The sequence below is a fragment of the Narcine bancroftii genome, chromosome 5, assembly GCF_036971445.1.
Source record: "Narcine bancroftii isolate sNarBan1 chromosome 5, sNarBan1.hap1, whole genome shotgun sequence".
In the NCBI taxonomy this organism is placed as follows: Eukaryota; Metazoa; Chordata; class Chondrichthyes; order Torpediniformes; family Narcinidae; genus Narcine; species Narcine bancroftii.
In genome coordinates this window covers 207,970,633-207,998,319 of record NC_091473.1, presented here as the reverse complement: position 1 = coordinate 207,998,319, position 27,687 = coordinate 207,970,633, and the positions used below count along the sequence as shown (strand labels likewise).

The 27,687-nt window shown below is 46.3% G+C and overlaps 1 protein-coding gene across 1 annotated transcript; it reads right to left on the bottom strand.

Annotated features, from left to right (window-relative positions):
• Positions 1–47: 47 nt before the first annotated feature.
• LOC138764659 (uncharacterized) lies at positions 48–27,687 on the bottom strand. Its single transcript, XM_069940861.1, has 3 exons — positions 25,635–27,687; positions 1,957–2,141; positions 48–513 (listed from the first exon to the last, which is right to left on the bottom strand). The coding sequence occupies exon 1, from the start codon at positions 27,579–27,581 to the stop codon at positions 26,835–26,837; it is 747 nt and encodes a 248-aa protein (XP_069796962.1). The 5' UTR covers positions 27,582–27,687; the 3' UTR covers positions 48–513; positions 1,957–2,141; positions 25,635–26,834.

The window sequence follows — 27,687 nt, the reverse complement described above, 5'->3', positions numbered from 1 at the left end:
TCTGGAGAAACCTGAAGGGGGTGTAGCCCATCGAATGACTCAAAGACTTGTTGACTTTATTAACAAGGCTTTTATTAACAAAAGACTGGAGCGTAGTACATTGAGGTCGACCAGTCCAGACTGACCTGGGTCTGGTTAGGAGCAGCCCTTTATGACCTGCCAGTAGACGTGGCTCCGGCTCTCAGCCAATCACTATTACTATATGTAAATATATACATTGGTGATAGTATCCTGTATTATCATATTCACCCCTTCTTGAGGAACTGACCTCGGAGTGAATAAAAGAAAAAGTGGAAAGTATATCATGCAGTGTTCACGGGCTGTAACAGTCGGGAGGCCTGATTGTTCACATGATCACCGGGATCGGGGTAGCTGGCAGAATATCATTGCTGGAGACCCCGGGTGTGGGTGCAGTTTCGCCTAGTACACAGACGTCGTTGGCTGAGGACTGGTCCAATCTGCTGCCGTTGTCATCTGCGAGGTGCTGCTGGTCCCACTGTCCCTGCATGTAACCTAGGGGAGGATTGAATGGAGGTTGGGGTTGGAACGTGACAATGTTAGACCTGGCTTGGGTCAGGTCCCTTATCCAAACCGTGTCCTCCCGCCCTTCCGGGTACTCGATATAGGCATAGTGCGGGTTCACATGTTACAGCGTTACCTGGTGGACTAGAGGGTTGTTTTCGAGTAGCGGACATGAGTTCTCAGCAGGACAGGTTCAGGGACCGTCAGCCATGCTGGTGCAGTTGTTCCCGGTTCCGACTTCCGCGGGAACGAGAATATACATTCGTGCGGAGTAGCGTTGGTGGTAGTGCATAACAGGGACCTGATGGAGTGTAGGGCATTTGGGAGGACATTCTGCCTTTGGACCAGAGGGAAAGCGTGACTGCTTTCCAGACGGTGGCATTCTCCCATTCGACCTGTCCATTACTATGTGGGTTGCAGCTCGTGGTCCTGCTCGATGCTCCAGGAGGTACTGCCTCAGCTCCGCACTCATAAACGCGGACCCCCCAGTCACTATGGATGTAACTGGAGTACCCGAAAATGGCGAAGATGCTGTGGAATGCATTTATGACTGAAGAGGCAATCACGTCTGGGCAGGGAATAGCGAACAGGAAGCAGGAGAACTCATGTATCACTGTGAGAATGTAGGTGTTACGGTTCATCGACAGTAGGGGCCCTTTGAAGTCCACTCTGAGATGTTCGAAGATCTGGGTGGTTTGAATGACCTGGGTCTTCTCGGGCCAGAAGAAATTGGGCTTGCACTCAGTGCATACTGGGCAGGCTCGGGTCATGGAGTAGATCCCCTCGACCATATAAGGCAGGTTGTGGGCCTTTACAAAGTGGGCAGACCTGGTGACCTCTGGGAGACAGAGCTCCTCGTGGATCTATTCAGCCTGTCCAGTTGTACACTGGCACATGTCCCATGGGAAAGGACGTCAGCGGGTCATTGAGTTTGCCAGGCCTGTGCTGAATGTCGTAGTTGAAGATAGAGAGTTTGATTCTCCATCTGGGAATCTTGTCATGTTTGATCTTACTCCGCTGCTGCCACTAAATATAAATGAGACTGCGCGTTGGTCGGTCAGGAGTGTAAAGCGCCTGCCAGCGAGGTAGTATCTCCAACAACATACGACCTCTCTGCTGGCCTGGGCCTCTTGCTCAACAGATTAGTGTTGGCTTTCTGGGCCTGCAGGGTCCTAGAAAAGAAGGTGACAGGCTTATCGGCCTAGTTTAAGGTGGCTGCCAATGCAAAGTCAGACGCATTGGTCTCCACCTGGAAGGATATGTCTACTGCGAACAGAGTGACCACGGTGATATCCGACTTGATGCGGTCAAAAGACAGTCTGGCTTCCGCTGACAAGGGGAAGGAGGTGGACTTAATTAGGCCGTGCCTTGTCAGGGTACTGTGGGACTCATTGAGCATAATAAGAAAAAAAAACCCAGGCAGCATTTGAGTACCTTCTGGGTTTGGGGAGGTAGAAGGTCCATGAGCCTTGATTTGAGTCAACAAGTCTTCGAGTCATTTGACGCGCTACGATTTTATTGACAAAAGACTGGAGCGTAGTACATTGAGGTCGACCAGTCCAGAGCAGCCCTTTATGACCTGCCAGTAGGTGTGGCTCCGGCTCTCAGCCAATCACTTTCTGTAAAAATATAGAAAAATATACATTGGTGATTGTATCCTGTACTGTCACAGGGGATAAGTTTCATCAGCGAGACACTGAGGTGGCTGGTGTCCATCGTACAACAAATGTCTCTCTGAAAACCGACAAGAACCTCACCTTTCAAGCACCAAAGCCTGGTGAACTTCATAAATGTTAAATTCTGTGCACAGTATAAGAATTGCCTGCAATCAGTGAACTTGGAGGAATGAGAAGTGAGATTGGACTGAGAACCAGAGAACTTACACACACATTACATACACGTGCGCTTAGAATTAGAAGGGGGTTAAGTTAGGTTAAGTAAGTCAATAGCGATAAGTTAAAGTTTTCTTCTATTTTCATGTTTCAAAATAATTAAAAGCAAGGTTTGTTTAAGTAACCATTTCTCTTGGTGAATATCTATTACGATTGAAAGTGCAGCGCTGGCCATCTGAAAGGGAAAGCTGCAAGGGAGGTGCCTCGGAGCACACTCTGGCTCCTGTCCCTTCGGGCTGTCAGGGTTGGGGCGGCAGGCTGTCAGAGGTGGGGTGGTCTACAGGGTTTGGGGTGGGCAGCGCAGACTGTCAGCGCTGGGGTGGCCGGCGTGGGCTGTTGCCATACTGATCCCACTTATGAGGGACAGATTAACTTGTTGCTTTCCAATGCAGACACCGAGCACCAAATGTTTGTTGAGAATCTGCCGACAGCCAAGTCAAACCTTCAGTGCTCTGAGAGGAATCAGACCGGCAGAGAGTTTGAACTAGCAGAGGCATTAGGAAAAATATATGGTACAGAAGAATTTACACATGAACCAGTTAGCAAAAGACATCACGGTGGCAAATAAAAACCCAGCTAGTTTATCAAAGAGAAATGCAAACACTAAATATAATGAATATCTAAAACAAAGAACAGGACAGCACAGAAATAGCCCATTTGGCCACAATGTGTGCACCAAACATTACCGTCCAATTAAACTAGCCCCATGTCGGTCCCCAGACTGATCCCACTGCTCTGCTCTCTCCCCATAGCCACATGTTGGTCCCCACACTGATCCCACTGCTCTGCCCACACCGGCCGCCCCACAGTGTTGGGACTGATTAAGGGCTGTGGGGAGAGCACTCAAGGTTTGGCGTGGCTGTGGGCAGATTATCAACAAACATTTGGTGTTCGGTGCCTGCATTGGAAAGCAACAAATTAATCTGTCCCACATAAGTGGGATCAGTATAGGGACAGCCCATACTGGCAGGCCCAACCACTACAGCCCGCACCGGCCAATCCAACCACTAAAGCCCGCGCCGTCCTCCCCAACCACTACAGCCCTACAACCCCTACAGCCCGCGTTGGTCATCTCAACCCTGACTGACCGCGCCGGTCACCTCAACCCTGACTGACCGTGCTGGCTGCCCCAGCACTGACAGCCCATGCCCACTGCCCCTGCCCTGACGTCCTGTGCCAGCGGGCAGGGCAGCAGCGAGGGGAGCTGTCAAGCGCTCACCAGCATATTGTCATCCCCTCAGCATTCGCTTTCATGCGGCTGCATTCAGGTGCCGGGGGTCCTCAGTACTCCGGCGACTATCCCTCCTGGAGGAGGGTTACAAAGTTTGCCTCACATCCACCTCCTGTGCTTTCAAGTGGCCTCCTGACAGACACATATGGGCATAATATGTGGCTTTACATAGGGGGATTTTGGCAACCTAAAAGTGCCTTTAGTCTCCAGTATGAGTCTTATTGTGATGGGGCAATGAATAACCATCAAGTAGCTGATTTAAATTTCAAATTTAAATTTAGAGATTTTTCTTTGGCTTGGCTTCGCGGACGAAGATTTATGGAGGGGGTAAAAAGTCCACGTCAGCTGCAGGCTCGTTTGTGGCTGACAAGTCCGATGCGGGACAGGCAGACAGGATTGCAGCGGTTGCAAGGGAAAATTGGTTGGTTGGGGTTGGGTGTTGGGTTTTTCCTCCTTTGCCTTTTGTCAGTGAGGTGGGCTCTGCGGTCTTCTTCAAAGGAGGTTGCTGCCCGCCAAACTGTGAGGCGCCAAGATGCACGGTTTGAGGCATTATCAGCCCACTGGCGGTGGTCAATGTGGCAGGCACCAAGAGATTTCTTTAGGCAGTCCTTGTACCTTTTCTTTGGTGCACCTCTGTCACAATGGCCAGTGGAGAGCTCGCCATATAACACGATCTTGGGAAGGCGATGGTCCTCCATTCTGGAGACGTGACCCATCCAGCGCAGCTGGATCTTCAGCAGCGTGGACTCGATGCTGTCGACCTCTGCCATCTCGAGTACTTCGACGTTAGGGGTGTAAGCGCTCCAATGGATGTTGAGGATGGAGCGGAGACAACGCTGGTGAAAGCGTTCTAGGAGCCATAGGTGGTGCCGGTAGAGGACCCATGATTCGGAGCCGAACAGGAGTGTGGGTATGACAACGGCTCTGTATACGCTTATCTTTGTGAGGTTTTTCAGTTGGTTGTTTTTCCAGACTCTTTTGTGTAGTCTTCCAAAGGCGCTATTTGCCTTGGCGAGTCTGTTGTCTATCTCATTGTCGATCCTTGCATCTGATGAAATGGTGCAGCCGAGATAGGTAAACTGGTTGACCGTTTTGAGTTTTGTGTGCCCGATGGAGATGTGGGGGGGCTGGTAGTCATGGTGGGGAGCTGGCTGATGGAGGACCTCAGTTTTCTTCAGGCTGACTTCCAGGCCAAACATTTTGGCAGTTTCCGCAAAGCAGGACGTCAAGCGCTGAAGAGCTGGCTCTGAATGGGCAACTAAAGCGGCATCATCTGCAAAGAGTAGTTCACGGACAAGTTTCTCTTGTGTCTTGGTGTGAGCTTGCAGGCGCCTCAGATTGAAGAGACTGCCATCCGTGCGGTACCGGATGTAAACAGCGTCTTCATTGTTGGGGTCTTTCATGGCTTGGTTCAGCATCATGCTGAAGAAGATTTAAAAGAGGGTTGGTGCGAGAACACAGCCTTGCTTCACGCCATTGTTAATGGAGAAGGGTTCAGAGAGCTCATTGCTGTATCTGACCCGACCTTGTTGGTTTTCGTGCAGTTGGATAATCATGTTGAGGAACTTTGGGGGACAACCGATGCGCTCTAGTATTTGCCAAAGCCCTTTCCTGCTCACGGTGTCGAAGGCTTTGGTGAGGTCAACAAAGGTGATGTAGAGTCCTTTGTTTTGTTCTCTGCACTTTTCTTGGAGCTGTCTGAGGGCAAAGACCATGTCAGTGGTTCCTCTGTTTGCGCGAAAGCCGCACTGTGATCCTGGGAGAATATTCTCGGCGACACTAGGTATTATTCTATTTAGTAGAATCCTAGCGAAGATTTTGCCTGCAATGGAGAGCAACGTGATTCCCCTGTAGTTTGAGCAGTCTGATTTCTCGCCTTTGTTTTTGTACAGGGTGATGATGGTGGCATCACGAAGATCCTGAGGCAGTTTACCTTGGTCCCAACAAAGCTTGAAAAACTCATGCAGTTTGGCATGCAGAGTTTTGCCGCCAGCCTTCCAGACTTCTGGGGGGATTCCATCCATACCTGCTGCTTTGCCACTTTTCAGTTGTTCGATTGCCTTATATGTCTCATCCAGGGTGGGAACCTCATCCAGCTCTTGCCTTAGGGGCTGTTGAGGGAGCTGGAGCAGGGCGGAATCTTGGACTGAGCGGTTGGCACTGAAAAGAGATTGGAAGTGTTCTGACCATCGGTTGAGGATGGAGATCTTGTCGCTGAGGAGGACTTTGCCGTCTGAGCTGCGCAGCGGGCTTTGGACTTGGGGTGAGGGGCCGTACACAGCCTTTAGAGCCTCGTAGAAACACCCGAAGTCGCCAATGTCCGCGCTGAGCTGTGTTCGTTTGGCGAGGCTAGTCCACCACTCATTTTGGATCTCCCGGAGTTTGCGCTGAAGATGGCTGCATGCGCGACGGAAGGCTTGTTTCTTCTCTGGACAGGACGGCTTTGTAAGGTGAGCCTGGTGGGCAGCTCGCTTCTTTGCCAGCAGCTCCTGGATTTCCTGGCTGTTTTCGTCAAACCAGTCCTTGTTTTTCCTGGAGGAGAAGCCCAGTACCTCTTCAGTGGATTGCAGTATGGTAGTCTTCAACTGATCCCAGAGGGTTTCAGGGGACGGGTCCGTGAGGCGGGTTGCAACGTCGAGCTTTGCTTTGAGGTTTGCCTGGAAGTTTCCTCTCGCTTCGTCTGACTGCAGGTTTCCAACATTGAACCTCTTTCTGGGGGCTTTATTGTTCCTGGGCTTTGGCTTGAAGTGAAGGTTGAGCTTGCAGCGAACCAGCCGGTGGTCAGTGTGGCATTCCGCGCTAGGCATGACCCTGGTGTGGAGCACATCTTGTTTGTCACTTTCTCGCACCAGGATGTAGTCCAGGAGGTGCCAGTGTTTGGATCGGGGATGCATCCAGGTGGTCTTAAGGCTGTCCCTCTGCTGAAAAAGGGTGTTTGTAATGACAAGTCGCTGTTCTGCGCAGAGCTCCAACAGGAGGCGCCCATTGTCGTTGCACTTGCCGACGCCATGCTTGCCCAGGATTCCTGGCCAGGTTTCTGAGTCTTTGCCGACACGAGCGTTGAAGTCGCCCAGGATGACAACCTTGTCGGCTGTAGGGGTACGTTGGATGAGGTTGCGCAGGTCGGTGTAGAACTTGTTCTTTTCTGCTGGTTCCGCCTGGAGGGTTGGAGCATAGACACTGATGAGGGTGATGTGACGCTTGTTTTGAAGTGGGAGTCGCATGGACATGATTCGGTCCGAGAGGCCTGTCGGAAGGTTTTCGAGTTTGGAGGCAATGAAGCTCTTGACCATGAAGCCTACACCAGATAGGCGTCGTTCATCCAAAGGCTTGCCAGACCAGTAGAGTGTGTAGCCCGCGCCGCGTTCTCGGAGGCTGCCTACATCTGCCAGGCGGACTTCACTGAGAGCGGCTATGTCGATGTCAAGTCTGAGGAGTTCATGTGCAATGAGGGCAGACCGACGTTCAGGTCGGTGGCTGTCAGCCTTGTCTAGCATGGTTCTGATGTTCCAGCATGCTAGCCTGAGTTTGTGAGCATCTTTTGAGGGGGAGGACGTGGAGGGGGAGGACGTGGAGGGGGAGGACGTGGACCTGTCCTCGGGCCTGCGCAAAGGAGCTTTTAGGTGGAGTGCAGTGCGCGCAGTACTGGCCCCACCCTTTACACCCATGGTTCGTGTGCCGTGGCCAAGCAAGCTGGGACGTGGCAGCGAGGTCCTTGGGTCGTAGGTTTTATATCGGAGTGGCCTTCTCCTATGCAGGTTTCTTACCCGGGCTGGAGGGGCCTGCCTCCCCTCCTAGGTCGGTCCATACTGCCCGGACCGGGGCCGAGGCCGCCGCCTGCAAATTTAGAGATACAGCGCGATAAAAGGCCCTTTCAGCACCTGGACCTGTGCTGCTTGACTACACCCAATTGACCTACAATCTTTGGTACTTTTTTAAACTGTGGAAGGAAACCAGAGCACTGGGATGAAACCCACGCAGATACAGGGAGAACATACAAACTCCTTTTAGACCACGCGGGTTTTGAACCCTGGTCCCAATCTCTGCAGCTGTCAGAGCGTTACGCTAACTGTGCAACCCTGAAGTTCTTTGAGGATGTAATGAAAGCAATGGATCAAAGAGAATAGGTGGATGTTGGGGACTTGGGCTTCAAGAAGGCATTCAATAATGTGCCACAAAAAAGACACCCAGAGGATAAGGATGCTTGAAATTGGGGCATAAGATATTAGGATGCATAGAGGATTGGTTTCCCAAAAGAAAACAGAAGATTCAGATAAATGGGTGTTATCTATTGGCAGTTTGCAACAGGGGTTGATACTGGGCCCATGATATGCAAGAATAATTTAAGTAAGGGACCGAGTGCTCTGTATCAAAGCCTGTTGATGACACAAAATTGAGATATAGAGGCACACAGCACAGAAACAGGCCATTTCGGTCACAAGCCCTTGGCACCCAATTTACCCCCAATGAACCTACATCCCTGGTACATTTCAAAGAGTGGGTAGAAACTGGAGCCTCAGGAAAAAACCATGCAGACATGAGCAGAACTTGCAAACTCCTTACAGACAGCCCAGGATTTTAACCCCGGTCTCAATCGCTGGCACTCTAAAGGCAATGCGCTAACTGCTACGCTAACCATGTCGCCCATATGTACAGGAGAAAATTGTGGAAAGGATGCAGAGTCTGAAGAGAGAGAGAGACTAGTCAATGAGTGGAGAAGGGTCTGTCAGGTGGGACAAAGTTGTAAAATCTGAGGTCATTCACAGTGGAAGAAAATAATAGATCAGGTTATTTTTTTTAATGGTGAATATTTACCTTATGCTCTGATCCAGAGGGAGTTGGCAGTGATTGTGAATGAATCACAAAGGTTAATTTGCAGCTGCAAGAGGTAATGAAGAAGGGAAATGGGATGATGCGGGCCTTCACTTCCGGAGGGACTGAATTGAAGAGAGGTAGGATCTGCTGTAGCTGAACAGGGTTCAGGTGAAGCTGCACCTGGAGTTTGAGTCTCTGTATATGAAAAAGACTATACTGGATTGGAAGCGGTGGTTCATCAGGTTGATTCCATCAAAGAAAGGTTCAGCCTGTAAGGGGAGATTGAGTTGCTGGGACTATACTCACTGGAATTAAGAAGAATGAGAGGGGATCTTACAGAAAGGTAAAATTATGAAAGGGATTGATCAGATGTGGCAGGAAATTTATTTCCTCTAGTAGGGGGAGCCTAACCTCAACGTTCGGGGTAGTCAATTAAGATATAAGTGTGGATTAACTCCTTTTCTTTTAATATTCTATTTATAATTTTCTAAATTGAACAGTTATTGAGTTCAAGTTTTCTCGATCCCTTTCACACCGCCCCCACACCCCCCCCCCCACCCTGCTATACCCTCTCCACATTTAACACTTAACCAACCACAGTTACACACAACAATCAAGATGTTCACAACAAAGGTATGTGTTTGTCACGTCGTGGCAGCCACTGAGGATTAACTCCTTTTTGCAGAGAGAATTGTGTTCACTGGAATTAAGAAAAATGAGAGGGGATCTTTTCGAAATGTGCAAAATTGTCAAAGGGATAGATAACAGTGGCAGGAAAGTTTTTCTTCTGGGAGGTGAAATTCGAACAGGGAACATATCATGAAGACTTGGGGGAATTGAAGAGAGAGAGATGATGAGGATCTGCTTTTCAGAGAGTGTAGCAAATCTGTGGAATTCCCTGTCCAAGGAAGATGTGGAGACCTACTCATTAGATATATTCTTTTTATGTTATTTTTATTGTTTTATCAGAAAAACAAAACAAATGTGTAATAAATTGATCGCATGAGACTATTACACATTAAAGATTATAGCACATATTATGACAATAATATAAGCATATAACAATTTACAGTACGGAAACAGGCCATATTGGTCCTTCTAGTCTGCACCGATTTATGTGAAACTCCACTAGTTCCACCTATCTACTACCATGCCCATTACCCTCCAATCCCCTCACATCCATGTACTCATTTAGCCTCCTCTTAAATGACAAAATTAACCCTGCAGCAACTACTTTTCCAGTAGATCATTCCACTAAACCACCACTCTCTGAGTGAAGAAGCATCCTCTTATATTACTGTGGTGCGCTGATAGCCAGAATCAGACACACACAAAGGTAAAGACTGTACAACAGGCTTTAATCCACAAAGACTTCCACAGAGCCAGGCTGGCTCTAGCTGTAGCAACTCTGAGTGAGGCCTCGGGAGGCCGGCGCAGGCTTATATCCCGGAGGATGATTGACACCCGACTGGGTGGATCTTGATCCATTCAGGCCGACAGATTGATAGCCAGCCAGGTGTTGTCCTGTCCCCTCACACTTCTGCAGGTACAGAGGTTGCCCCTGCAGTAGGCCGGTGGTGTACCACCACAATTACTCCTAAAAATTTCCCCCCTAACCCTTAACTTATAACCCCTTGTTCCCATCTCCCCTACCCTCAGGGGAAAGAGCCTATTCACATCTACTCTATCTATTCCCTTCATAACTTTCAAAAACTCGATCAAATCCCCTCTCAACCTTCTACGCTCCAACGAATAAAGTCCCAGTCTACTCAATCTTTCTCCGTATTCAAGATACTCCAATCCAGGCAACATTTTTGTAAACCTTCTTTGCACCCTTTCTACCTTATTTATATTTCTATAAATAATTCTATAAATTCCTAGAATTTGGCAACCAGAACTGAACACAATACTCCACACTTGGCCTCACCAATGCCTTAAACAGTCTGAACATCACCTCCCAGCTCCTATATGGAGCTATGCTATGCTACCATATGCTATGATTTATAAAGGCCAGCATACCAAAAGCCTTCTTCACTACCCTATCTACATGGGAATCCACCTTTAAGGAATGCTGAACCGTTATTCCAAGATCTCTCTGTTCCTCAGCATTCCTCAATCCCCTTCACTGCATGCGTCGTCCTATTTTGGTTATTTTTCCCAAAATGAAGCAACTCAAACTTGTCTACATTAAACTCCATCTGCCACCTTTCAGCCCACCATTCCAAACAGTCCAAATAATTCTGTAGTCCATGGAAATCCTCCTCACTATCCACAACTCCCCCTATTTCTGTATTGTCTGCATATTTATTCACCCAGTTTACCACCCTGTCATCCAAATCATTAATATAAATGACGATCAACAAAGGACCCAACACCGATTCCTGAGGCACACCGCTCGTCACTGGCCTCCATCCTGACAGACAGTTGTCCACCATTAATCTCTGGTGCCTATCTTCTAGCCACCGCTAAACCCATCTGTCTATCTCTATATTAGTCCCTAGCGATTGAACCTTCTTCACTAACCTTCCACGTGGAACTTAATCAAAAGCCTTACTACAATCCAAATACACCAGATCAACTGCTCTACCTTCATCAACCTTTCTGGTCACCTCTTCAAAAAATTCAACAAGATTTGTCAAACACGACTTTCCCCTGACAAACTGATATTGAGAGTCCCTGATCAATCCTTGCCCATCCAGATATTTATACATATTATCCCTAAGAATTCCTTCCATTAGTTTCTCCACCACCGATATCAAATGTACTAGCCTATAGTTGCTTGGCCTACACCTTGTGCCCTTTTTAATACTTGCTCTTAACTCCCAATCCAATATGAATTTGTACAAAGAGTTGCATAAAGAATAAAGAAAGAGAAAAAAGGGAAAGAAAAAAAATCGAACCTAATGACATCCAAGGTTGTAATTGATAATGAGGATCTGCTTTTCTGAGAGTGGAGAAAATCGGTGGAATTCCCTGCCCAAGGAAATTGTAGAGACCTGCTCATTAGATATATTCAAGACAGAGTTTTGCATTGTGGGGGAATCAAGGGGGTTATGGGGAACAGGTAGGTATTTGGAACTAATTCTAGGACCAGATCAGCAATAATCTTGTTGAATGGTGGAACAGGCTCAATTCTTATGTTCCTTGGTGCACCAAACATAGCAAGTATTTCACGTAAAAACCTGATCCCAAGACTGAGGTCAGCTTCTCAAAAATGTGATTAAAACCATTTGAATCATTCACACCATTTGGACCTCAGTGGCAAGGTCATCATTTCATGCCCACCCTGACCTATCCTTGAGGTGAGCACTTGCTGTTGTTCATTCTGAGGACAGTCACATGGTTCTAGAGTCACATGGTAGCCAGTCCAGAAACTACATCTGCTGGAGATTGCACTTATTGCATTAGGGAAGCTAAAGGTCACTCAGCTTGCAACTATCTCACAGACCCTGCTATGACCAAGGTCATTCACAGTGGAAGAAAAATATAGTTGATCAAATTATTCTTTAAATGGTTAACGTTTGCAGCATACTGCTGTGCAGATGGACTTGGAAGTGCTTGTGCATGAATCGCCGAAGCTTGGTGTTAAGGTACAACAGGTCATTAAGAAGGTCAATGGGATGCGGGTTCATTGCTGGAGGGATTGAAATGAAGAACAGGGAGATTCTGCTGCAACTGGACAGGCTATTGGTGAGGCCGCCGCTGGAGTATTGGGTAAGGTTCTGGTCTCCTTACGTGAGAAATGTTATCCTGGCAGAAAGCGGTGCAAAGGAGGCTCATCAGGTTGAGTCTGTAGATAATGGAGGGAAAACTAGGGGTGGAGATTGAGTTGCTTGGGACTATACACGCTGGAAGAGAGAAGAATGAGAAGGAGTCTTACAGAAATATTATGAGGAAATTTGAAATCGGAAAGGGATAGGAATATATTTAGGATTGAGATGATGAGGAAGTGGTTTTCACATCAAGTAGCGAATCCGTGGAATTCTCTGCCCTGGGCAGTTTTGGAGACTTGTTCATTCGATGTAATTAAGACAGTTCAATAGATTTTTGCATTGTTGGGGAATCAGGGCTAATGGGTGAAAGGCAGGTATGTGGAACTGATCCGACATGATCTTATTGGTTGAGGGTGCAGGTATCACAGGCCAAATAGTCGACCTTTGCTCCTGCTTCATACGTACACACCTGTCATCTGGTATGTCCAGGAATTAATTGGTGCCCAGAAATATTGTTAAAGATATTTGAAGCAGGTCACAAAAAGTTGCCACACTCCCACGCTGCAGAAAATTGTAATATTCCAAGCACTGATTTGGTCAAACATACTGAGATGGCAAGAGGCATGGTCAAGGAAGATCTGAATGTCAGCACCAATGTTTTCATACCAGAAGAATCCCAGGTTCAGTCTGAACAGAGAGGAGAGGCCTCGCTGATTCAGTAGGCACAATGTCAATAAGTGGTCCACAGTCCCACAGAGGCACCAAGGCAAGATGAATTTGTGCAATGTTTCCTTTGGTCAGAAACTGCATCTCACATCCAGGTGAATGCACTTGTTGACCCTGCAGCAACTAAATGCCATTCAGTTTACAACTATCTCACTGTCCCTGTCAAAAGCCGACAGGTTCCCAAGGATATGAGTTCCTGGTGTTCAATTCCGTTTACTCAGTCAAGGCAGTCAGAAAAGATGGTTTCATTCTAATGTTCAGTTCACTGCAGATGCAGCTGTCATTCAAGTCTGGGCCGAAGTGGAGAAGCCCGCTGACACCAGACATAGTCCAGTTTGTAAGTTTTCTATTTCTCACCTGCAGAATTATCCATCTTTTTACAAAATCCATCCACTGAAGAGATTTGGATCAACAAGAGCGCTACTCTGGTGTGCCTGGTTGTGGGTGCTGATCTGAGCCAGGTCCAAATATACTGGCAGGTGAGCGGAAGGGAGAAAATGAAAGGAAATGTGACCCAACAACCGAGAGAGGAAGGGACACAAAGCACAGTGATCAGCCAATTTCAGACCAGTGTGGAGGAGTGGTACAGTGGGGCAGTGTACACTTGTTCCACCCAAGGATCTTCTTCGTCCTCGCCAGTCTCAGCACAGACACAAAGTACCAAAGGTGGGCAAAAGATCAGTGATTAGATGGACAACATCTGTGACCTTGAGTAAAAATGTTGACGTCTCCTTTCTTTGCTCGTCTGTTCCAGTCGAGATCAAAGGGCCTGAGGTCCGTCTGCTGCCGCCAACACATGACGATACCAAGAGTAGGATCACGGCCACCCTCGAGTGTGTGGTCTCTGGATTCTACCCGGACCTCATAAATGTCACCTGGGAGAAAGACAGCTCCCTGATCTCCTCCAACACCCCCACTACACGGACTGCTTTGGAGCAGGTGGGCACTTTCAGTGCCAGCCACTTCCTGACAGTGAGGACAGATGAGTGGAAGAAAGGCTCAGTCTTCAGCTGTATAGTGTCTCATCCCCCCTCCAACACCAGTATCAGCCGGGAGGTGAAAAACATGCAAGGTACGGTTCTGGGATTCACCCTAATCTTAAACACCTTTCTCTATGCCACAAACTGGGGCCAAGTTAGTTCACTGAAAGATCGATGAGGCATTGTTGTGCTTATGTGAGGGAGCTGATAACCTGAATGCATAGAACAGAAGCAAATATATTCATTGATACAATTTCACAGAAAAACATACAAAACCTACATTAAAACACAGGCCCTTCGGCCCACTAAATTGTGCCAATAATGTCCCTACCTGAGAAATGACCAGCCTTACCCATAGGCCTTTTTTCTAAGCTCCATGTACCTTTCCAAAAGTCTCTTAAAAGACCCAATTGTATCTGCCTCCACCACATCTTGTCGAACACCTCAATAGCCCAACACAGAGGAGGGCAACGCTTGGTTATGCTCAACAGCCTCTGGAGAATGGCTTCGACGCACAACTTGAAGGGACAGTGCAGGATTTTAAACTAGAAAGCAATAGCAGGATATGAGTTGCTGTGGGCAGTCGAAGTGAGGGTGAAACTGGGAAAGGAACAGAAGATTAACAGGTTCACTGATGACCTTTTGTAAAGTTCACCTGCCTTTTGCACTCTTTCGCCTTCAGTCACTCACCAAATTCATCAGTGTCTCTGATAGGCCTGGCAAGTCAGTCACTGGAGCAGAACAATAAATGCTGGTCCGATAAGCAACAGTCTCACCCGATGAAAGAAAGATGACATAATGGTGGCAAGATCAAGGTTTGGACACTAGTTTCTCAGGAACTTTGGGCAAGTCTGTCTGTCAGCACAACTGAAGGAAGAGGATGATGGCCACTTTGTGTGAGCTGGCCCTCATTGATTTTGAGCAGTTCAGGGTAACCTGGGACGTGAAGACTTGGGCCGAAGAGGAACAGGGTCAAAGGTTTATTTGGCTGACTCACTGCAGATGGGTGGAGTCAGGCTGAGTACTTGTATTTGTTCAGGTTTTTGTCAACACTGGAGAAGAGGTCCATCACGAAGTTTCAACGCTTCAATGAAACTCAGTTGGAGTCGGTTTGCATTGGCGTGATGTACATCCATCCACAGGCATGCTGTCCTTTAGTATTAGAGTCCAGGAAATCCAGGTCATGATTGCACCACCAATTAATTCCATTGAGGAAAGAGAGGGTATCTCCAGAATGTCACTCTTCCTTGTATGGAGAACAGCATCTGATCACATGGTTCACAATTTGAACAGCGTTGTGAATGTAACATTCTGCAGAAGCCCTAATTCACTATTTGTTCTCAAGTGACTGCAGCTGAGAGACCAGTCCTGATCCAATTCACAGAGTTTTGTGTTCTTTGCAAAAGGACAAACACAAGCAATGTTATGGTCCATTTGGAGATAAGATGTTATTTCTGGACTGGTGATACGCTCCACACTTTTTCCCCTAATTATTTCTGTAGAGAGTGGCCAAGAAGGGAAATAAGGGTATTCCAGGAAATTATACTCCAGTAACATCCAATCTGTGGTGGGAACCTCACCAAAAGAGACTTGAGGATAGTGTATATGTGCACATTTTGAGCATCATGGTCAGATCAACTTGGCTTTACGTGGTGTAGATCATGTCTTAATTATGTGAATGATATTTTTTGAAGAAGTAACAGAGATGGTCGATGAGGGTGGGGCACTGGATCTTGACCTCATGAATTTCAATGAGGCATTTGAGAAGGTCCCTCACAATAGACTGATCCAGAAAGATAGGATGCATTAAATCGACAGTGAATGATAGTATGGATTCAGAAGTGTCTGGCCCCTTGAAAAGTGAAGGTGGTTGTGGAAGCCCGTCACCCATGGTGTTCCAGAGGGAAAGGTCTTGGGAATCCTTTTGTTTGTGGTGTACATAAATGACCTGGATCAAAATGTACGTGTGTGGGTCAGTACATTTGGAGATGATTCTGTGGAGTTGTGGACAAAGAATATAACAGATGTAAATCAGTTACAGATATGGGCAGAGAAATGGCAGATGGAGTTTGATCCAGACAAATGTGAGTTTTTGAACTTTGGAAAGTCAGTTCATGGCAGGACTCTTCAAAGCATGGATGTGCAAAGAGATCTGGGATCCACAGCTCCTTGAAAAGTACCGAAGGTGCTGAAGAAGGGGTGTGGTCTGCTTGTCTTCTTCTGGTGGGGCATTCAGTACCAAAGTGAGCAAGACATGTGGCTGCTATATAAGTCAGGTTGGAGTCACTTGGAGAACTGCATGCAAATAGAATCATGAATGGCATTGAGAATGTAGACTGTCATTGTCTTTTCCCAAAGCTAAACATGTAACACACAAGAGAACGTGTTTAACCCGAACAAGAGCAAGTTTTAGCAAGATCTTTCACTCAGACGGTGGTTGGTGCCTGGAACAGGGATAGTGGTGGAAGCAAAAACAGAGTAACATGTTAGAGCCTTCTGAACAGACTCAGGTACATGACAGAAGGGGTGAACAACTTTACTTTTAGATGTGGTGAGGGCACTCGTGATGTAAAAGTTCCCCAGCTTGCTGTAAGAATAAAACATTGCAGAAACAGGCCATTTCGGCCACAAGCCCTTGGCACACAATTTACACCCAATGAACCCTCACCTCTGGTTTCAAACAGTGGGAAGAAACTGGATCCCCCAGGAAAAATCCACGCAGACATGAGGAGAATATGAAAACTCCATACAGACAGCCCGGGATTTTAACTCCGGTCACAATCGCTGGCGCTGTAAAGGCATTGTGCTGATTGCTATGCTAACCATGTCATCCATATATACAGGAGAAAAATTGTGGAAAGAATGCAGAGTCTGAAGAGAAAGACAGACTAATGAGTGGAGAAGGGTCTGTCAAGTTGTAAAATCTGAGATCATTCACGGTGGAAGAAAATAATAGATCAGGTTATTTTTTTTAATGGTGAATATTTACCGTATGTTCTGATCCAGAGGGAGTTGGCAATGATTGCGAATGAATCACAAAGGTTAATTTGCAGATGCAAGAGGTAATGAAGAAGGGAAATGGGATGTGGGCCTTCACTTCCGGAGGGATTGAATTGAAGAGAGGTAGGATCTGCTGGAGCTGAACAGGGTTCAGGTGAAGCTGCACCTGGAGTTTGAGTCTCCATATGTGAGAAGGAAGGATATACTGGATAGGAAGCAGTGGTTCATCAGGTTGATTCCAGCAAAGAAAGGTTCATTCTGTAAGGGGAGATTGAGTCGCTGGGAATATAGTCACTGGAATTAAGAAGAATGAGAGGTGTTAGGTAAAAACATCATGAGCTGGGAATGTAGAAGGAGTCACCCAGTGCTGGGCCGTAACAAGATGCAGTTGTAACCTTGTACTCTCAAGATAAGAGTGGGGATGACAAATTGATGTGCAGGAAACTAGCAGAGAAGGATAGCAACAGTTTATTCATTGGACAATGTCATGGTATGATAATTTACTAAGTACGTATCCTAAGGTATATAAAAAACACCACTTGCTGATAATGGCAGAATGCGCCTTCTCCAACTAACACTGTTAGTTGCAAGTGTTACAATCCGGCAATAAAGAACAAAGAACCTTGATTTTGACTCAGTCTGGTGTTTGACTCACTCATTCATGAACAAAGCAGACCTAACAGAGGGGATCATACAGAAAGGTAAAATTATGAAAGGGATAGATCAGATGTGGCAGGAAATTTATTTCCACTGATTGGGGGGGGCCCTAACCTCAAGATTCGGGAGAATGGTTTAAAGATAGAAGTGCTGATTAACTCTTTTCTTTAATATTCTATTTATAATTTTCCAGACTTAAACAATTATCCATCTTATCGATGTTAATGTTGACAATATCAACATTGATTACAGTTAACAATTATCAATTCAATACAAGAATTTCTGAGGAGTTCAAGCTTTCTCGATCCCTTTCACACTCTCCCCCCCCCATCGCCACCTTACCCCCTCCACATTTAATACTTAACCAACCACAGTTACACACAATATTCAAGATGTTCACAACAAAGGTATGAAACATCTATCTGTGTTTGTTACGTCGTGCCAGCCACTGAGGATTAACTCCCTTTTACAGAGAGGATTGTATTCACTGGTATTAAGAAAAATGAAAGGGGATCTTATAGAAATGTGCAAAATTCTAAAAGAGATAGATAACAGAGATAGATAAGTTCCTGCTCTGGCAGGTGAAATTAGAACAAGGAACATCTCATGAAGACTTGGGGGAATATATTTAGGAGAGAGATGATGAGGATCTGCTTTTCAGAGAGTGTCGAGAGTGGAATTCCCTGCCCAAGGAAGTTGTGAAGATCTACTCATAAGATATATTGTCTTTTTAAATTTATTTTTATTGTTTTGTCAGAAAAAACAAATATATAATAAATCCATTGCTTGAGACTATTACACATTTGAGGTTAAAGCATATATTATGACAATAATACTTACTCTTAACTCCCAGTCCAATATGTATTTGTACAAAGAGTTGCATAAAAAGTAAAGAAAGAGAAAAAAAGGAAAGAAAAAATCAAACTCAATGCCATCCAAGGTTGTAATTGATAATGAGGATCTGCTTTTCCTAGAGCACAGAAAATCGGTGGAATTCTCTGCCCAAGGAAGTTGTAGAGACCTGCTCATTAGATATATTCAAGACAGAGTTTTGCATTGTGGGGGAATCAAGGGGGTTATGGGGAACAGGCAGGTATTTGGAACTAATTCCAGGTCCAGATCACCCATAATCTTGTTGAATAGTGAACAGGCTCAATTTCTTTATATCAGGAGGACAGGACAGCAAGGGGGAGAGTTATGCTGTAGGTTAGAACACGTGTACAGTACTGAGCAGTTTGGATACCACAACCAGGACAGGAAATTCCAGCTGGACAGACCTGGACCCTCACGGGTAAATTACAAGGTGAGATAGTTAAATGATGGTGTATTCTCTGAAATCTGGAAAGCTGAAGGAAGACACATTCAATGTTTTCAGGATGTTAAAGGAAAATGACAGAGATAATTAGAAGACATTATTTTTTTTTGTTTCATTGATTTCGTGTATTTTTTATTGTTCTGTGCACCAAGATGCAGTTTAAAAACTGTTTTGCATGCTATCCAGGCATAGCAAAAGGTCGCCACTCTCTCGTTCCATTTATGGTTCCGGAATTCGCTGAAAACCATATGGTAAAAACAAAGTTAATGGAGTAATCATAATGAGTGTCCACTGGGATTCTGTCATTCAACAATACAGGCAAATCAAAATTTTGTTCAGCAGCGTCCTGCCTTTCTAGGAGCCGGCTCGTCATCGGCTGCTGGATGGGAAGTGATTCAAACAGCCACTCGGTGTTATCAGTTATAGACCGAGTAAGCGCAGTTTCCAAAACCACAGTTACTGTCCTGGCTCTGTTACCCTCCCAGGTAATTTTGTAATTCAAGTCATTCAACAGGCTGTGTCTTCAGAATTCCATAAGCTTCCATGGTACTTCAGAAGCTGCACTTGTCGTGAATGCAAACCTGCTTCCAGAAAGTACCTCCAGGGACCCCTGGAATATGCCAATGAATTGTAGGTTGAAATAACAGAGAACAAACTCCATATCCTTTGAAATAGCTGCTTCTTCATGTGGAGAATGCCTGCCCTGCTTTTGGAGAAGATATTGTGCTTCATTCAGCAATGAGTGGGAACAGTGACTGGGCCAAAGTTCCACCTTGAACTTGCTCATGTTTTTTCATCGCTCTAAGGTTCAGAACTTTGTCTGAACAGAGAACTCCATCCTCCAAAAAAAGTGAATGTCAGTCCTGCAACTTTTTTCTCACTTTAATGCAATTCAGGTCTCACATTTGTCCCTCAGACATTTTGGAGGGAAGAGTTTTACAGATATGTTCACACCGTTTTACAAGGACGCAATCGATGCTAGATCCAAAGGTTATTTTCACACTGAGATTCTGGAATTTTTGCTGACCCAAGGTTTTAATGGTAAAGTCAGATAACACAATTGGTTCCAGATCATCCACAACCTCATGAAATGGCTCATGTCCTCTTGCTGTCTTCATTTTATTGAGACGTTGTTGGTCTTCATGAAACATATGTGGGAAACTAACTTTCCTGCTTTCTTGATCACTGCAGAAGCCTGCACTGAATTGATAGGAGAGGAAGGAAAGGAAGAACCAGGAGAGTTGGATGGAGATGACAACGTGCTTACAGTTGCTGCCTTCGCCATTCTGTTCATTATCAGTTTCCTCTACAGCACCTTTGTCACTGTGGTCAAGGTAACCAAATGACCAATATCAGAGATAACCCATGAAGCCCAGCTTCCATTTCTCACTACATTGTGTTCTCGGATTTTCGAATCCCAACTATAGCACAATCAACAGCGGATGCAGTCGGGGGGCCTGCACAACCCTGGGACATTACTGGGCTTTGACATAGCAAATGTGACAGAACGTTGCTGAGTGTTTGGGACAATGATCCTGGGCTCCAGCATTGAAATCAAACAAGAGTTGTGTTCATGTGAACAAGGAAGATCTCTGCTCCGAAAACCTGAGCCCGAGGGCAGATCTCACTTCAGACCCCAACTGGGCTTCAGACTGCTGCTCCTTTAGGGACCTCCTCAGAGAATGTTGAGAGACCACCTGTCCGTGAGGAACCATCTCCTAGAAGAAAAATAGACCATTTTCCCATGGGATCCATTATCTGCAAGTGTGACAGACCCCTTAACCAGGAGGGTCCTAGAAAAGGGGGGAACCACCCGTCTCGGAGGGTCCGTCTCCTCGAATAAGGACAGTCCCCTTTATTTATTTTACCCATCCTTCCAGGTCATGGTCTGTGCTGCCTCTTACAAAACACAATATCTCACTTCTCTGTCCACATTCCAGGTACAGCAATGACCAACGGATACACGCACCACCTTCCGTCAGGAAATCCCGGTGAAGCTGCTGATGTTCTGAAATGGATTCTCCCTCTCATTCCCTCAGCAATCCTAGGCTACTGCACTGCAACGCTCATTTCAGGAAATAAACCTTTCTATGCACTGGGGATCCTGGAAAAGAATTGGGTTGGGAGAGGGAGGGAGGGACAGGAGGGGTCATAGCAGTGGGAAAATGTCAGGGTGTGTGACAGTGGATGGGTGGGGAGAGGCAGGCAGGTTTAATTTTTGGGAATGCAAGTGGGGCCAGTGACAATGAAGAGGGCAGAGGGAGAGGGTGTATTGATATTGTGGAGCAGGAAAGTGATCTGGGGACAGGAGAGGAGTTTGAAGCAACGTGGTGGAGGGTGGGTCAGTGCTTGGGGTCTTGGTATGTCGACTTTTGTAAATAAGTTGTTGTTGAAATCATTGCCTGTGGCTTATTTTTCAGTTTTTTGCTGGAGTGTATGTTTTGATTTAAAATCAGATATATTAAAAAATGGATGATTAAAGTGAAAAAAAAATACCTGTCCCATCTTAATTCCCTCACCACATCTGGGAGTTAGTTCACCTACCACCATTTCCAGCTAGCACGTGGACACCCCCCAGAACAAATATCACAGAGATTTGCAGCTTGTAATGTTTGAATGTCGTCACATTCTCACTGCTCACATTCATAAGGGATTTCCCACAGTGGAAACATCGGGGCATTGCATCCCAAGAAGGACGCTGAGGAGAGCACGACAATGCATGGACAGCGTCAGGATTAATAGCAACCAAGAATAGAGCAGGACATCACACATATGTGGGTAATAAACACCAGCATCTGATGCAAGTGAACTAAGTCCAAGGGGCAGGCATTTTGGAAATGAATGCACCAGGATGAGATACGGGAAGAATACACCTAGTCATGGGGTCACCTCTGAAATTGCAGATAACAGGAAACAGCAGACCCCGGCCTAGGGCCAGATGGCACAGTTAATTATGAAGACACAAGTTACTTTATTGGCACATGCCCTGAAGTGCACTGAGAAAGCTTTTTTTGCAAACAGTCCAGCTGGTCATTTCGTAGATTGTACAGCAAGTAAAACACAGTATAAGAGCAACGTTACAGATAGAGATCAGTTAGCACAGGGCAAGGCAACATGATTTTAATGATGTGAATATAATTAATCTCCTCATCCAACGTCATGAGGGACATATGTTTTATCTTGGAGAATGGTCTGATTCCCATGTATGAGAAACAATTCATACAAGAATATCAGTTATTTTAGAAAATGAAGAGGATCAAATTCACAATGTGACCCCAGACAAATGCCCATGGTTCATAATTTATACCTGGATAAGATTTGAGAGACTGCACCAAAAATAACCTATTGGGAGAGAATCCCAGTCCCCAAAACCCAAAGTGCAGAGCAGGTGGGTGTGGATTATGGCCTGAACTCAGATCCTGGGGGAATAAATCACAGGAACAAACAAAGGGTGAATCTGACGGAACAGGACTTGGTGGAGATGACCTGCCCCATGGGTAAACCATCCACAGCCAGTTATACAGATGAAAACAATTTGTCCATCCTGTTTCCATGGAAACAATGAAACAGTCATTAAATTACATAACAATGAATTAATTACATTGCAATTTAGATCAGGAATCAATCCCAATCCAATGGGATAGATCTATTAAATTTAAACATAAGGACAGCACGGAAACAGGCACTTCCGGTACCCCTTATGTTATTGCTAAACATCCACATGTTTTGAAGGGTGCGAGTAAACCAGAGGACCCGGAGGAACCCCACAAAGATGTGGGGTGAACATACAAACTCCTGACGGACAGTGCCGGAGTCAAACCAGGCCACTGGTGCCACAATAGAGTTGAGCAAATCACTCCGCCGACCATTCCGCCCCAACATAGAAGAAAACATCGAGGTGGATCAGTCATATCACAGTATAAAAATGCGTGACATTTATTTCTTCATTCATAAGATGTGGAGAGGTCCAGTATTTGTTTCCATCCCTAATGGCTCTTGAACTGGGTGGCTCACTGTGCCAGTTCACAGCAAACGATCAGCTACTGCACTGCGGTGTCTGGAGTCATGTACAGATCAGGCCAGGTAAAGTCAGCAGATAATCGTCACTGAAGCCTGTCAGTGTCAGATTTAAAATCCAATTTCTTTTAAAATGTCAAAACCACTGACACAGGCCCTTCATTCCACACATTTAATGGAATGAACTTTGACCTCCCAGCTGCTGTTTGACTGGAACTTGTGCCCAAATCATGCAGTTTCTTTATGACATCCAGTAAATTAAAAATCATGTTGGTGTATCTGCCATTCTACGCCTTCATTCCCTCCACTTCCTCGTGCTCCCTCTTTCTCTCTCCTGATCCATGCACTCAGCTCCCCTCTGCCTTCCACTTCAAATCACTCCTTTTTGTACGTTTCCTCCGTTTTTTTCCTGGTTAATAATAGATTTCTCCCCAATGTCCTCCCTCTCACTCCCCACCCCTCCCCACCTTGTGCACCTATGACACTTTGTCAACTTCCTTCCATCTTTCACAGCAGCGTGGTGTCAGCAGCCAACAAACAACACCTGTCACTGAGCAACCAGACTCCCTCCCACCCTCATAATTTAGCCATCGACAAACCCAGGAAGTGGAACAAAGAAGGACCTTACCAGGCTACTGGCCTCTGCTCCTCTCCACAAGTATCAGCTCTGAACATTGACCTGCCATCTCCTCTCCCACTGTGAATAAGAACGGCTAATCTTCCGGTGTATTTTAAAGACATCCTTGCTCACAAATATGGCCTCAAATTCTGTTTCCTGTTTTTGTGTTTCAGCTCCTCTCAGCCAATGAATCAGACACTCTGTTTGTACAAAGTGGAGCCAAGTTGTGAAAATCAACTTCTGCCCAGTCCACAGTGGGGAGGGAGGGAGGAGGGAGGCAGTAAATTGGAGGAATTGGTGTTTTTCCATGCAGGTGGAATTTCACAAAGCAGGGATATTGTCACCAGGGTGTTTCACATGATGGGGATATTCCCAGTTGGAGGTTCAAAGGGCAGATAGAATTCACAGAGTAGGCGCAGAGCACTGCAGCAGTTAGTGCTGCTGTGGCACAGTTTCAGTGACCAAGAGACTTTGAATTTTTCTCCACACATTCTCCACGTGATGTTATTGTTTTCCTGGATGCTGAAGGATCTTCACACATGAGAACTGGAGCAGGATCAGGCCATCCAGCCCGTCGAGAATGCTCTGCCATTTACATATATCATGGCTGATCAGGCCATGGACTTCACTTTCCAACTTACCCCAGGACCCTTTATTCCCCAACTGTGCAGAATTGATCTCCAAGATATGCTGGTGGGCTCATTGGTGATAGAAAATTGATGCCAATTCAGATAAATGCCAGAGCAGTGAGGGGTTGTTGGAGAGTGGGAGAGAGAACAGTGAACGGGAAATAGAAGGGAGAAAGCAACAGAAAGGAATGATCTGTGAATCACCACCGACTTGACAGGTCGAGTCATCCAGTCCTCTGCAAAATCAAATATTTCTAGCATGGAATTTCACAGCATGCGAGTGTACTGAGATGGCGTTGGACAGGGGAGGATTATTCTCAGGATGGAGTCTCACGGGGGTGAGATTATTCCCAAGACGATGTGTCATAGGATTGGAATTTTCCAGGATGGAGATTCTCAAAGAAGGGACCGTCCCAGGATTGAGTTGCAGTGGCTGATGCAGTCATCTGGATTCAGATATGACCCTGAGTGCGAATTGGGTGGAATCTGCATGTGACTGTGTGAGGGTTAACCAGTTGCCCCGATTTCCTCCCACATAAACCAGAGACCTGCTGCCAGCTAATTTGATTCTGTACATTATATCTTGAACCAAGAAGAATCAGTGAAGGATGATGGGCAACTGAGAGGGAATTTAGATGAATTAAGAGGGGCAACGTGACTGTTCCAAATGATTCGAAGGATGACATTGAATTGATGTACCAAACATACCTTTCTATTCCAAAATATGCAAATCAAATCGTTCACCCTAGAATTTCACAAGCAAGACAGAGTCATGGAGCTTTAAAGCACTGAAACAGACTTCAATGCCCAATTTAGCCCTGCCGACCCAATTGTCTGCCCCATTTATTCCAATGTTCCTATATTCAGCCATATCCATCAAAGAATTTCTTGTCCACACACTTTCTGAGAACCATATATGTCAGCATATAAGACGAGTCATGTATCAGATAACCCCCAGTATTTCCACCTAAAATGTTGGTGTCGAGGTAGCATACAAGACAACTTCAAGTCTGGCACTTTCCACTGAGGGCTTATTGCCCAATAGTCCTTGACCAAACATACCACTGACCAGAGGAGTAATGCTGAAACAATATTTTAAAAGCATATTACCCAGCAAAGGTTTAAATTTTATTAACATATTTTAAAAGAAACCACCATTGTCTCCTTTAACAGGATGTTTTAAGTCAATGGTAGTCAGACTGGGCGAATGGATCGTCAGTTGTTGCTAACAGCCACTGGTTAATGCTGTTCACTTCATTTTTCTGTGCTGTTGTAAGGTTTGTTTGGCAGGTTTATTATATTTTTATTGTTTAAATATATCTTTACTATTAATCCAGCTTCTCAAACACAAGGTTCAGGAAAAAATTATTTACTGGTAGGACGGTAGGAGTTTTAAGGTTCAGATATTATTCTTGGTGCACAAGATGACCCCTGGTTTTGGCGTGACATTTTTAAGATTCAATTACCATCTTATATGCCAACATATATGGATATTTTAAATTTTACAATGGTACGCACCTCTACCACTTCCACTGGCAACACGTTCCAAATGCACAGCAAGAAAGTTGTTCTTCAGGTACGTTTAAAATCTTTCCTCAGAAGTCGTCCCTCCCCCATGTAAAAAAGACTGTGTGTCGCACTGCCAAAGGCAGAGCTACTGAAATAAATGCTGTCTGCACCAAGCAAGTAAACCAGTAACTGCCGTTTATTCAAACCACGCAGCTTCCTTTTTCAGGGAGGAGACAGGCTCACAGGAGTGATGTCATCATACTGCTGTGAGGCTTGGCCGTTCCCCGACAATGCGCTGCTGCAGCCTGGAACCTCTGCGCGGTGGGGGGTGGGGGGAAAGCCCTGTGCCCTGCTGCTCTGGCTGTTCACTACAGCAACCCAGCCCACTACACACACTGTCCCCCCCCCCCCCACCCCCACACCTCTTTGGGTGAGGTTTGGGAGATTGTCTTTGGCAGGTGTACCCAGAGCCATAGTGTAGAGGCAGGGAAAGGCTCTGAACAGTCCAAGTGGGCTTTCTTGTAAACATGTCGTGCCTGCCTTCAATTTCTAGAGCATATACACCCCCCTCCCTTCTCAGTATCTTGAAAGGCCTTTATAAGGGCACTGCAGGGAGGTACCTGGTTTGCCGTGTCTTACAAAGACAATATCCGTGCCTTTGAGTTCTTGTGGGACGTGGCTGGTTGGCGTCCCGTGGGTGGTGGTAGGATGCAGACATGGGTAGGCGCTGTGGTTCCTCAGCCGCTGTAGGACGTCCAGGGTATTCGGTGGTGGTACCGTGGAGCTGAAATGGGCGTTGCCTGGGATTGAGAGCGGTGCGCTGTAGACCATTTCCGCCGCACTGTGCGGATGCCCAGCAGGACCCATGGGAGTTCATCCATCCAGTTGGGCCCATGCAGCTGTCATTTGATGGCTGCTTTTAGGTGGCGGTGAAACAGCTCTACCAGCCCATTGGATTGGGGTTGATAGGCAGTTATGTGGTGTAGCTCGCTGCCGCAGAATTTGGCCATTGTCGCCCTGAGGTAAACTGGGCTCCCTGGTCCAAAGTTATGTGGGAAGGGACACCAAAATGAGCAACCCACTGTGAGGTAATGGCCCTCACAGAGGTCTCCGTGTCACAGTCCGACAAGGGCACCGTCTCTGGCCAGCGTGTAAAGCGGTCAACCACGATGAAAAGGTACTTCATCACCTGGCTGATGGGAAGGGGCCCTACAATGTCCACGTGCATGTGGTCAAACCTGTCCACCTCAGGCAGGAAACGTTGCATTGGGCCTTTAGTGTGCTGATGGACTTTGGCTCACTGGCATTGTACACAGGTTTTTGCCCAAAGGGAAACTTCGTGCCGATGCCCATGCCATACAAACCTGTCCGATATGAGGCACACTGTTGACTGGATGGAAGGATGAGAGAGTCCATGTACTTGATTGAATACTTGCTGTCTCCAGGTTGCGGGCAGGATTGACCTAGGGTAGCCTGTAGACTTATCACACAGGAATGTTGGGCCTCCTGGGTCCAGTGCAAACTCTTCAATTTGTAGGCTGGTGATGGCGGTATGGTATGTCTATGCGTCAGCATCTTCAGCCTGGTCCCTGGCGAGCTGAGCTGTGTCGATGCACCTGTCACCTTGAAAATTGTTGGCCTGGACAGTGCATCAGGTACCAAGTCGGACTTCCCCGCTACGTGGCGGATGTCCATTGTAGATTCGGAGATGTATGAAAAGTATGAAAGATGTATGAAAGGCCTTACTGACCAGGGGTTCCAGACTTTACCCAGCAGCTTGTGGTCCCTGTAGGCCGTCAACACTCGGTCTTTGAGGATGCACCAGAAATGGCGTATGGCCAGGTACATTGCCAGCAGTTCGTGATCAAAAGCACTGTACTTCAACTCGGGTGGTCGGATGTGTTTGCTGAAGAAAGCGAGTAGCCACCATTGGTGATCCACCCACTGTTGCAGCATGTGGTGCCCTGTGGTGCAGCAAGCAGAAACAAAACACAGAAAAGGCTTCACTACAGGCTTTAATCCAGCACACGATCTGTTCTCGCTGTTGCCATCAGGAAAGACG

Bases quoted from the DNA above. Each gene is read 5' to 3' on its own strand.
- LOC138764659 (XM_069940861.1), bottom strand. From the start codon at position 27,581: ATGCTGCAACAGTGGGTGGATCACCAATGGTGGCTACTCGCTTTCTTC.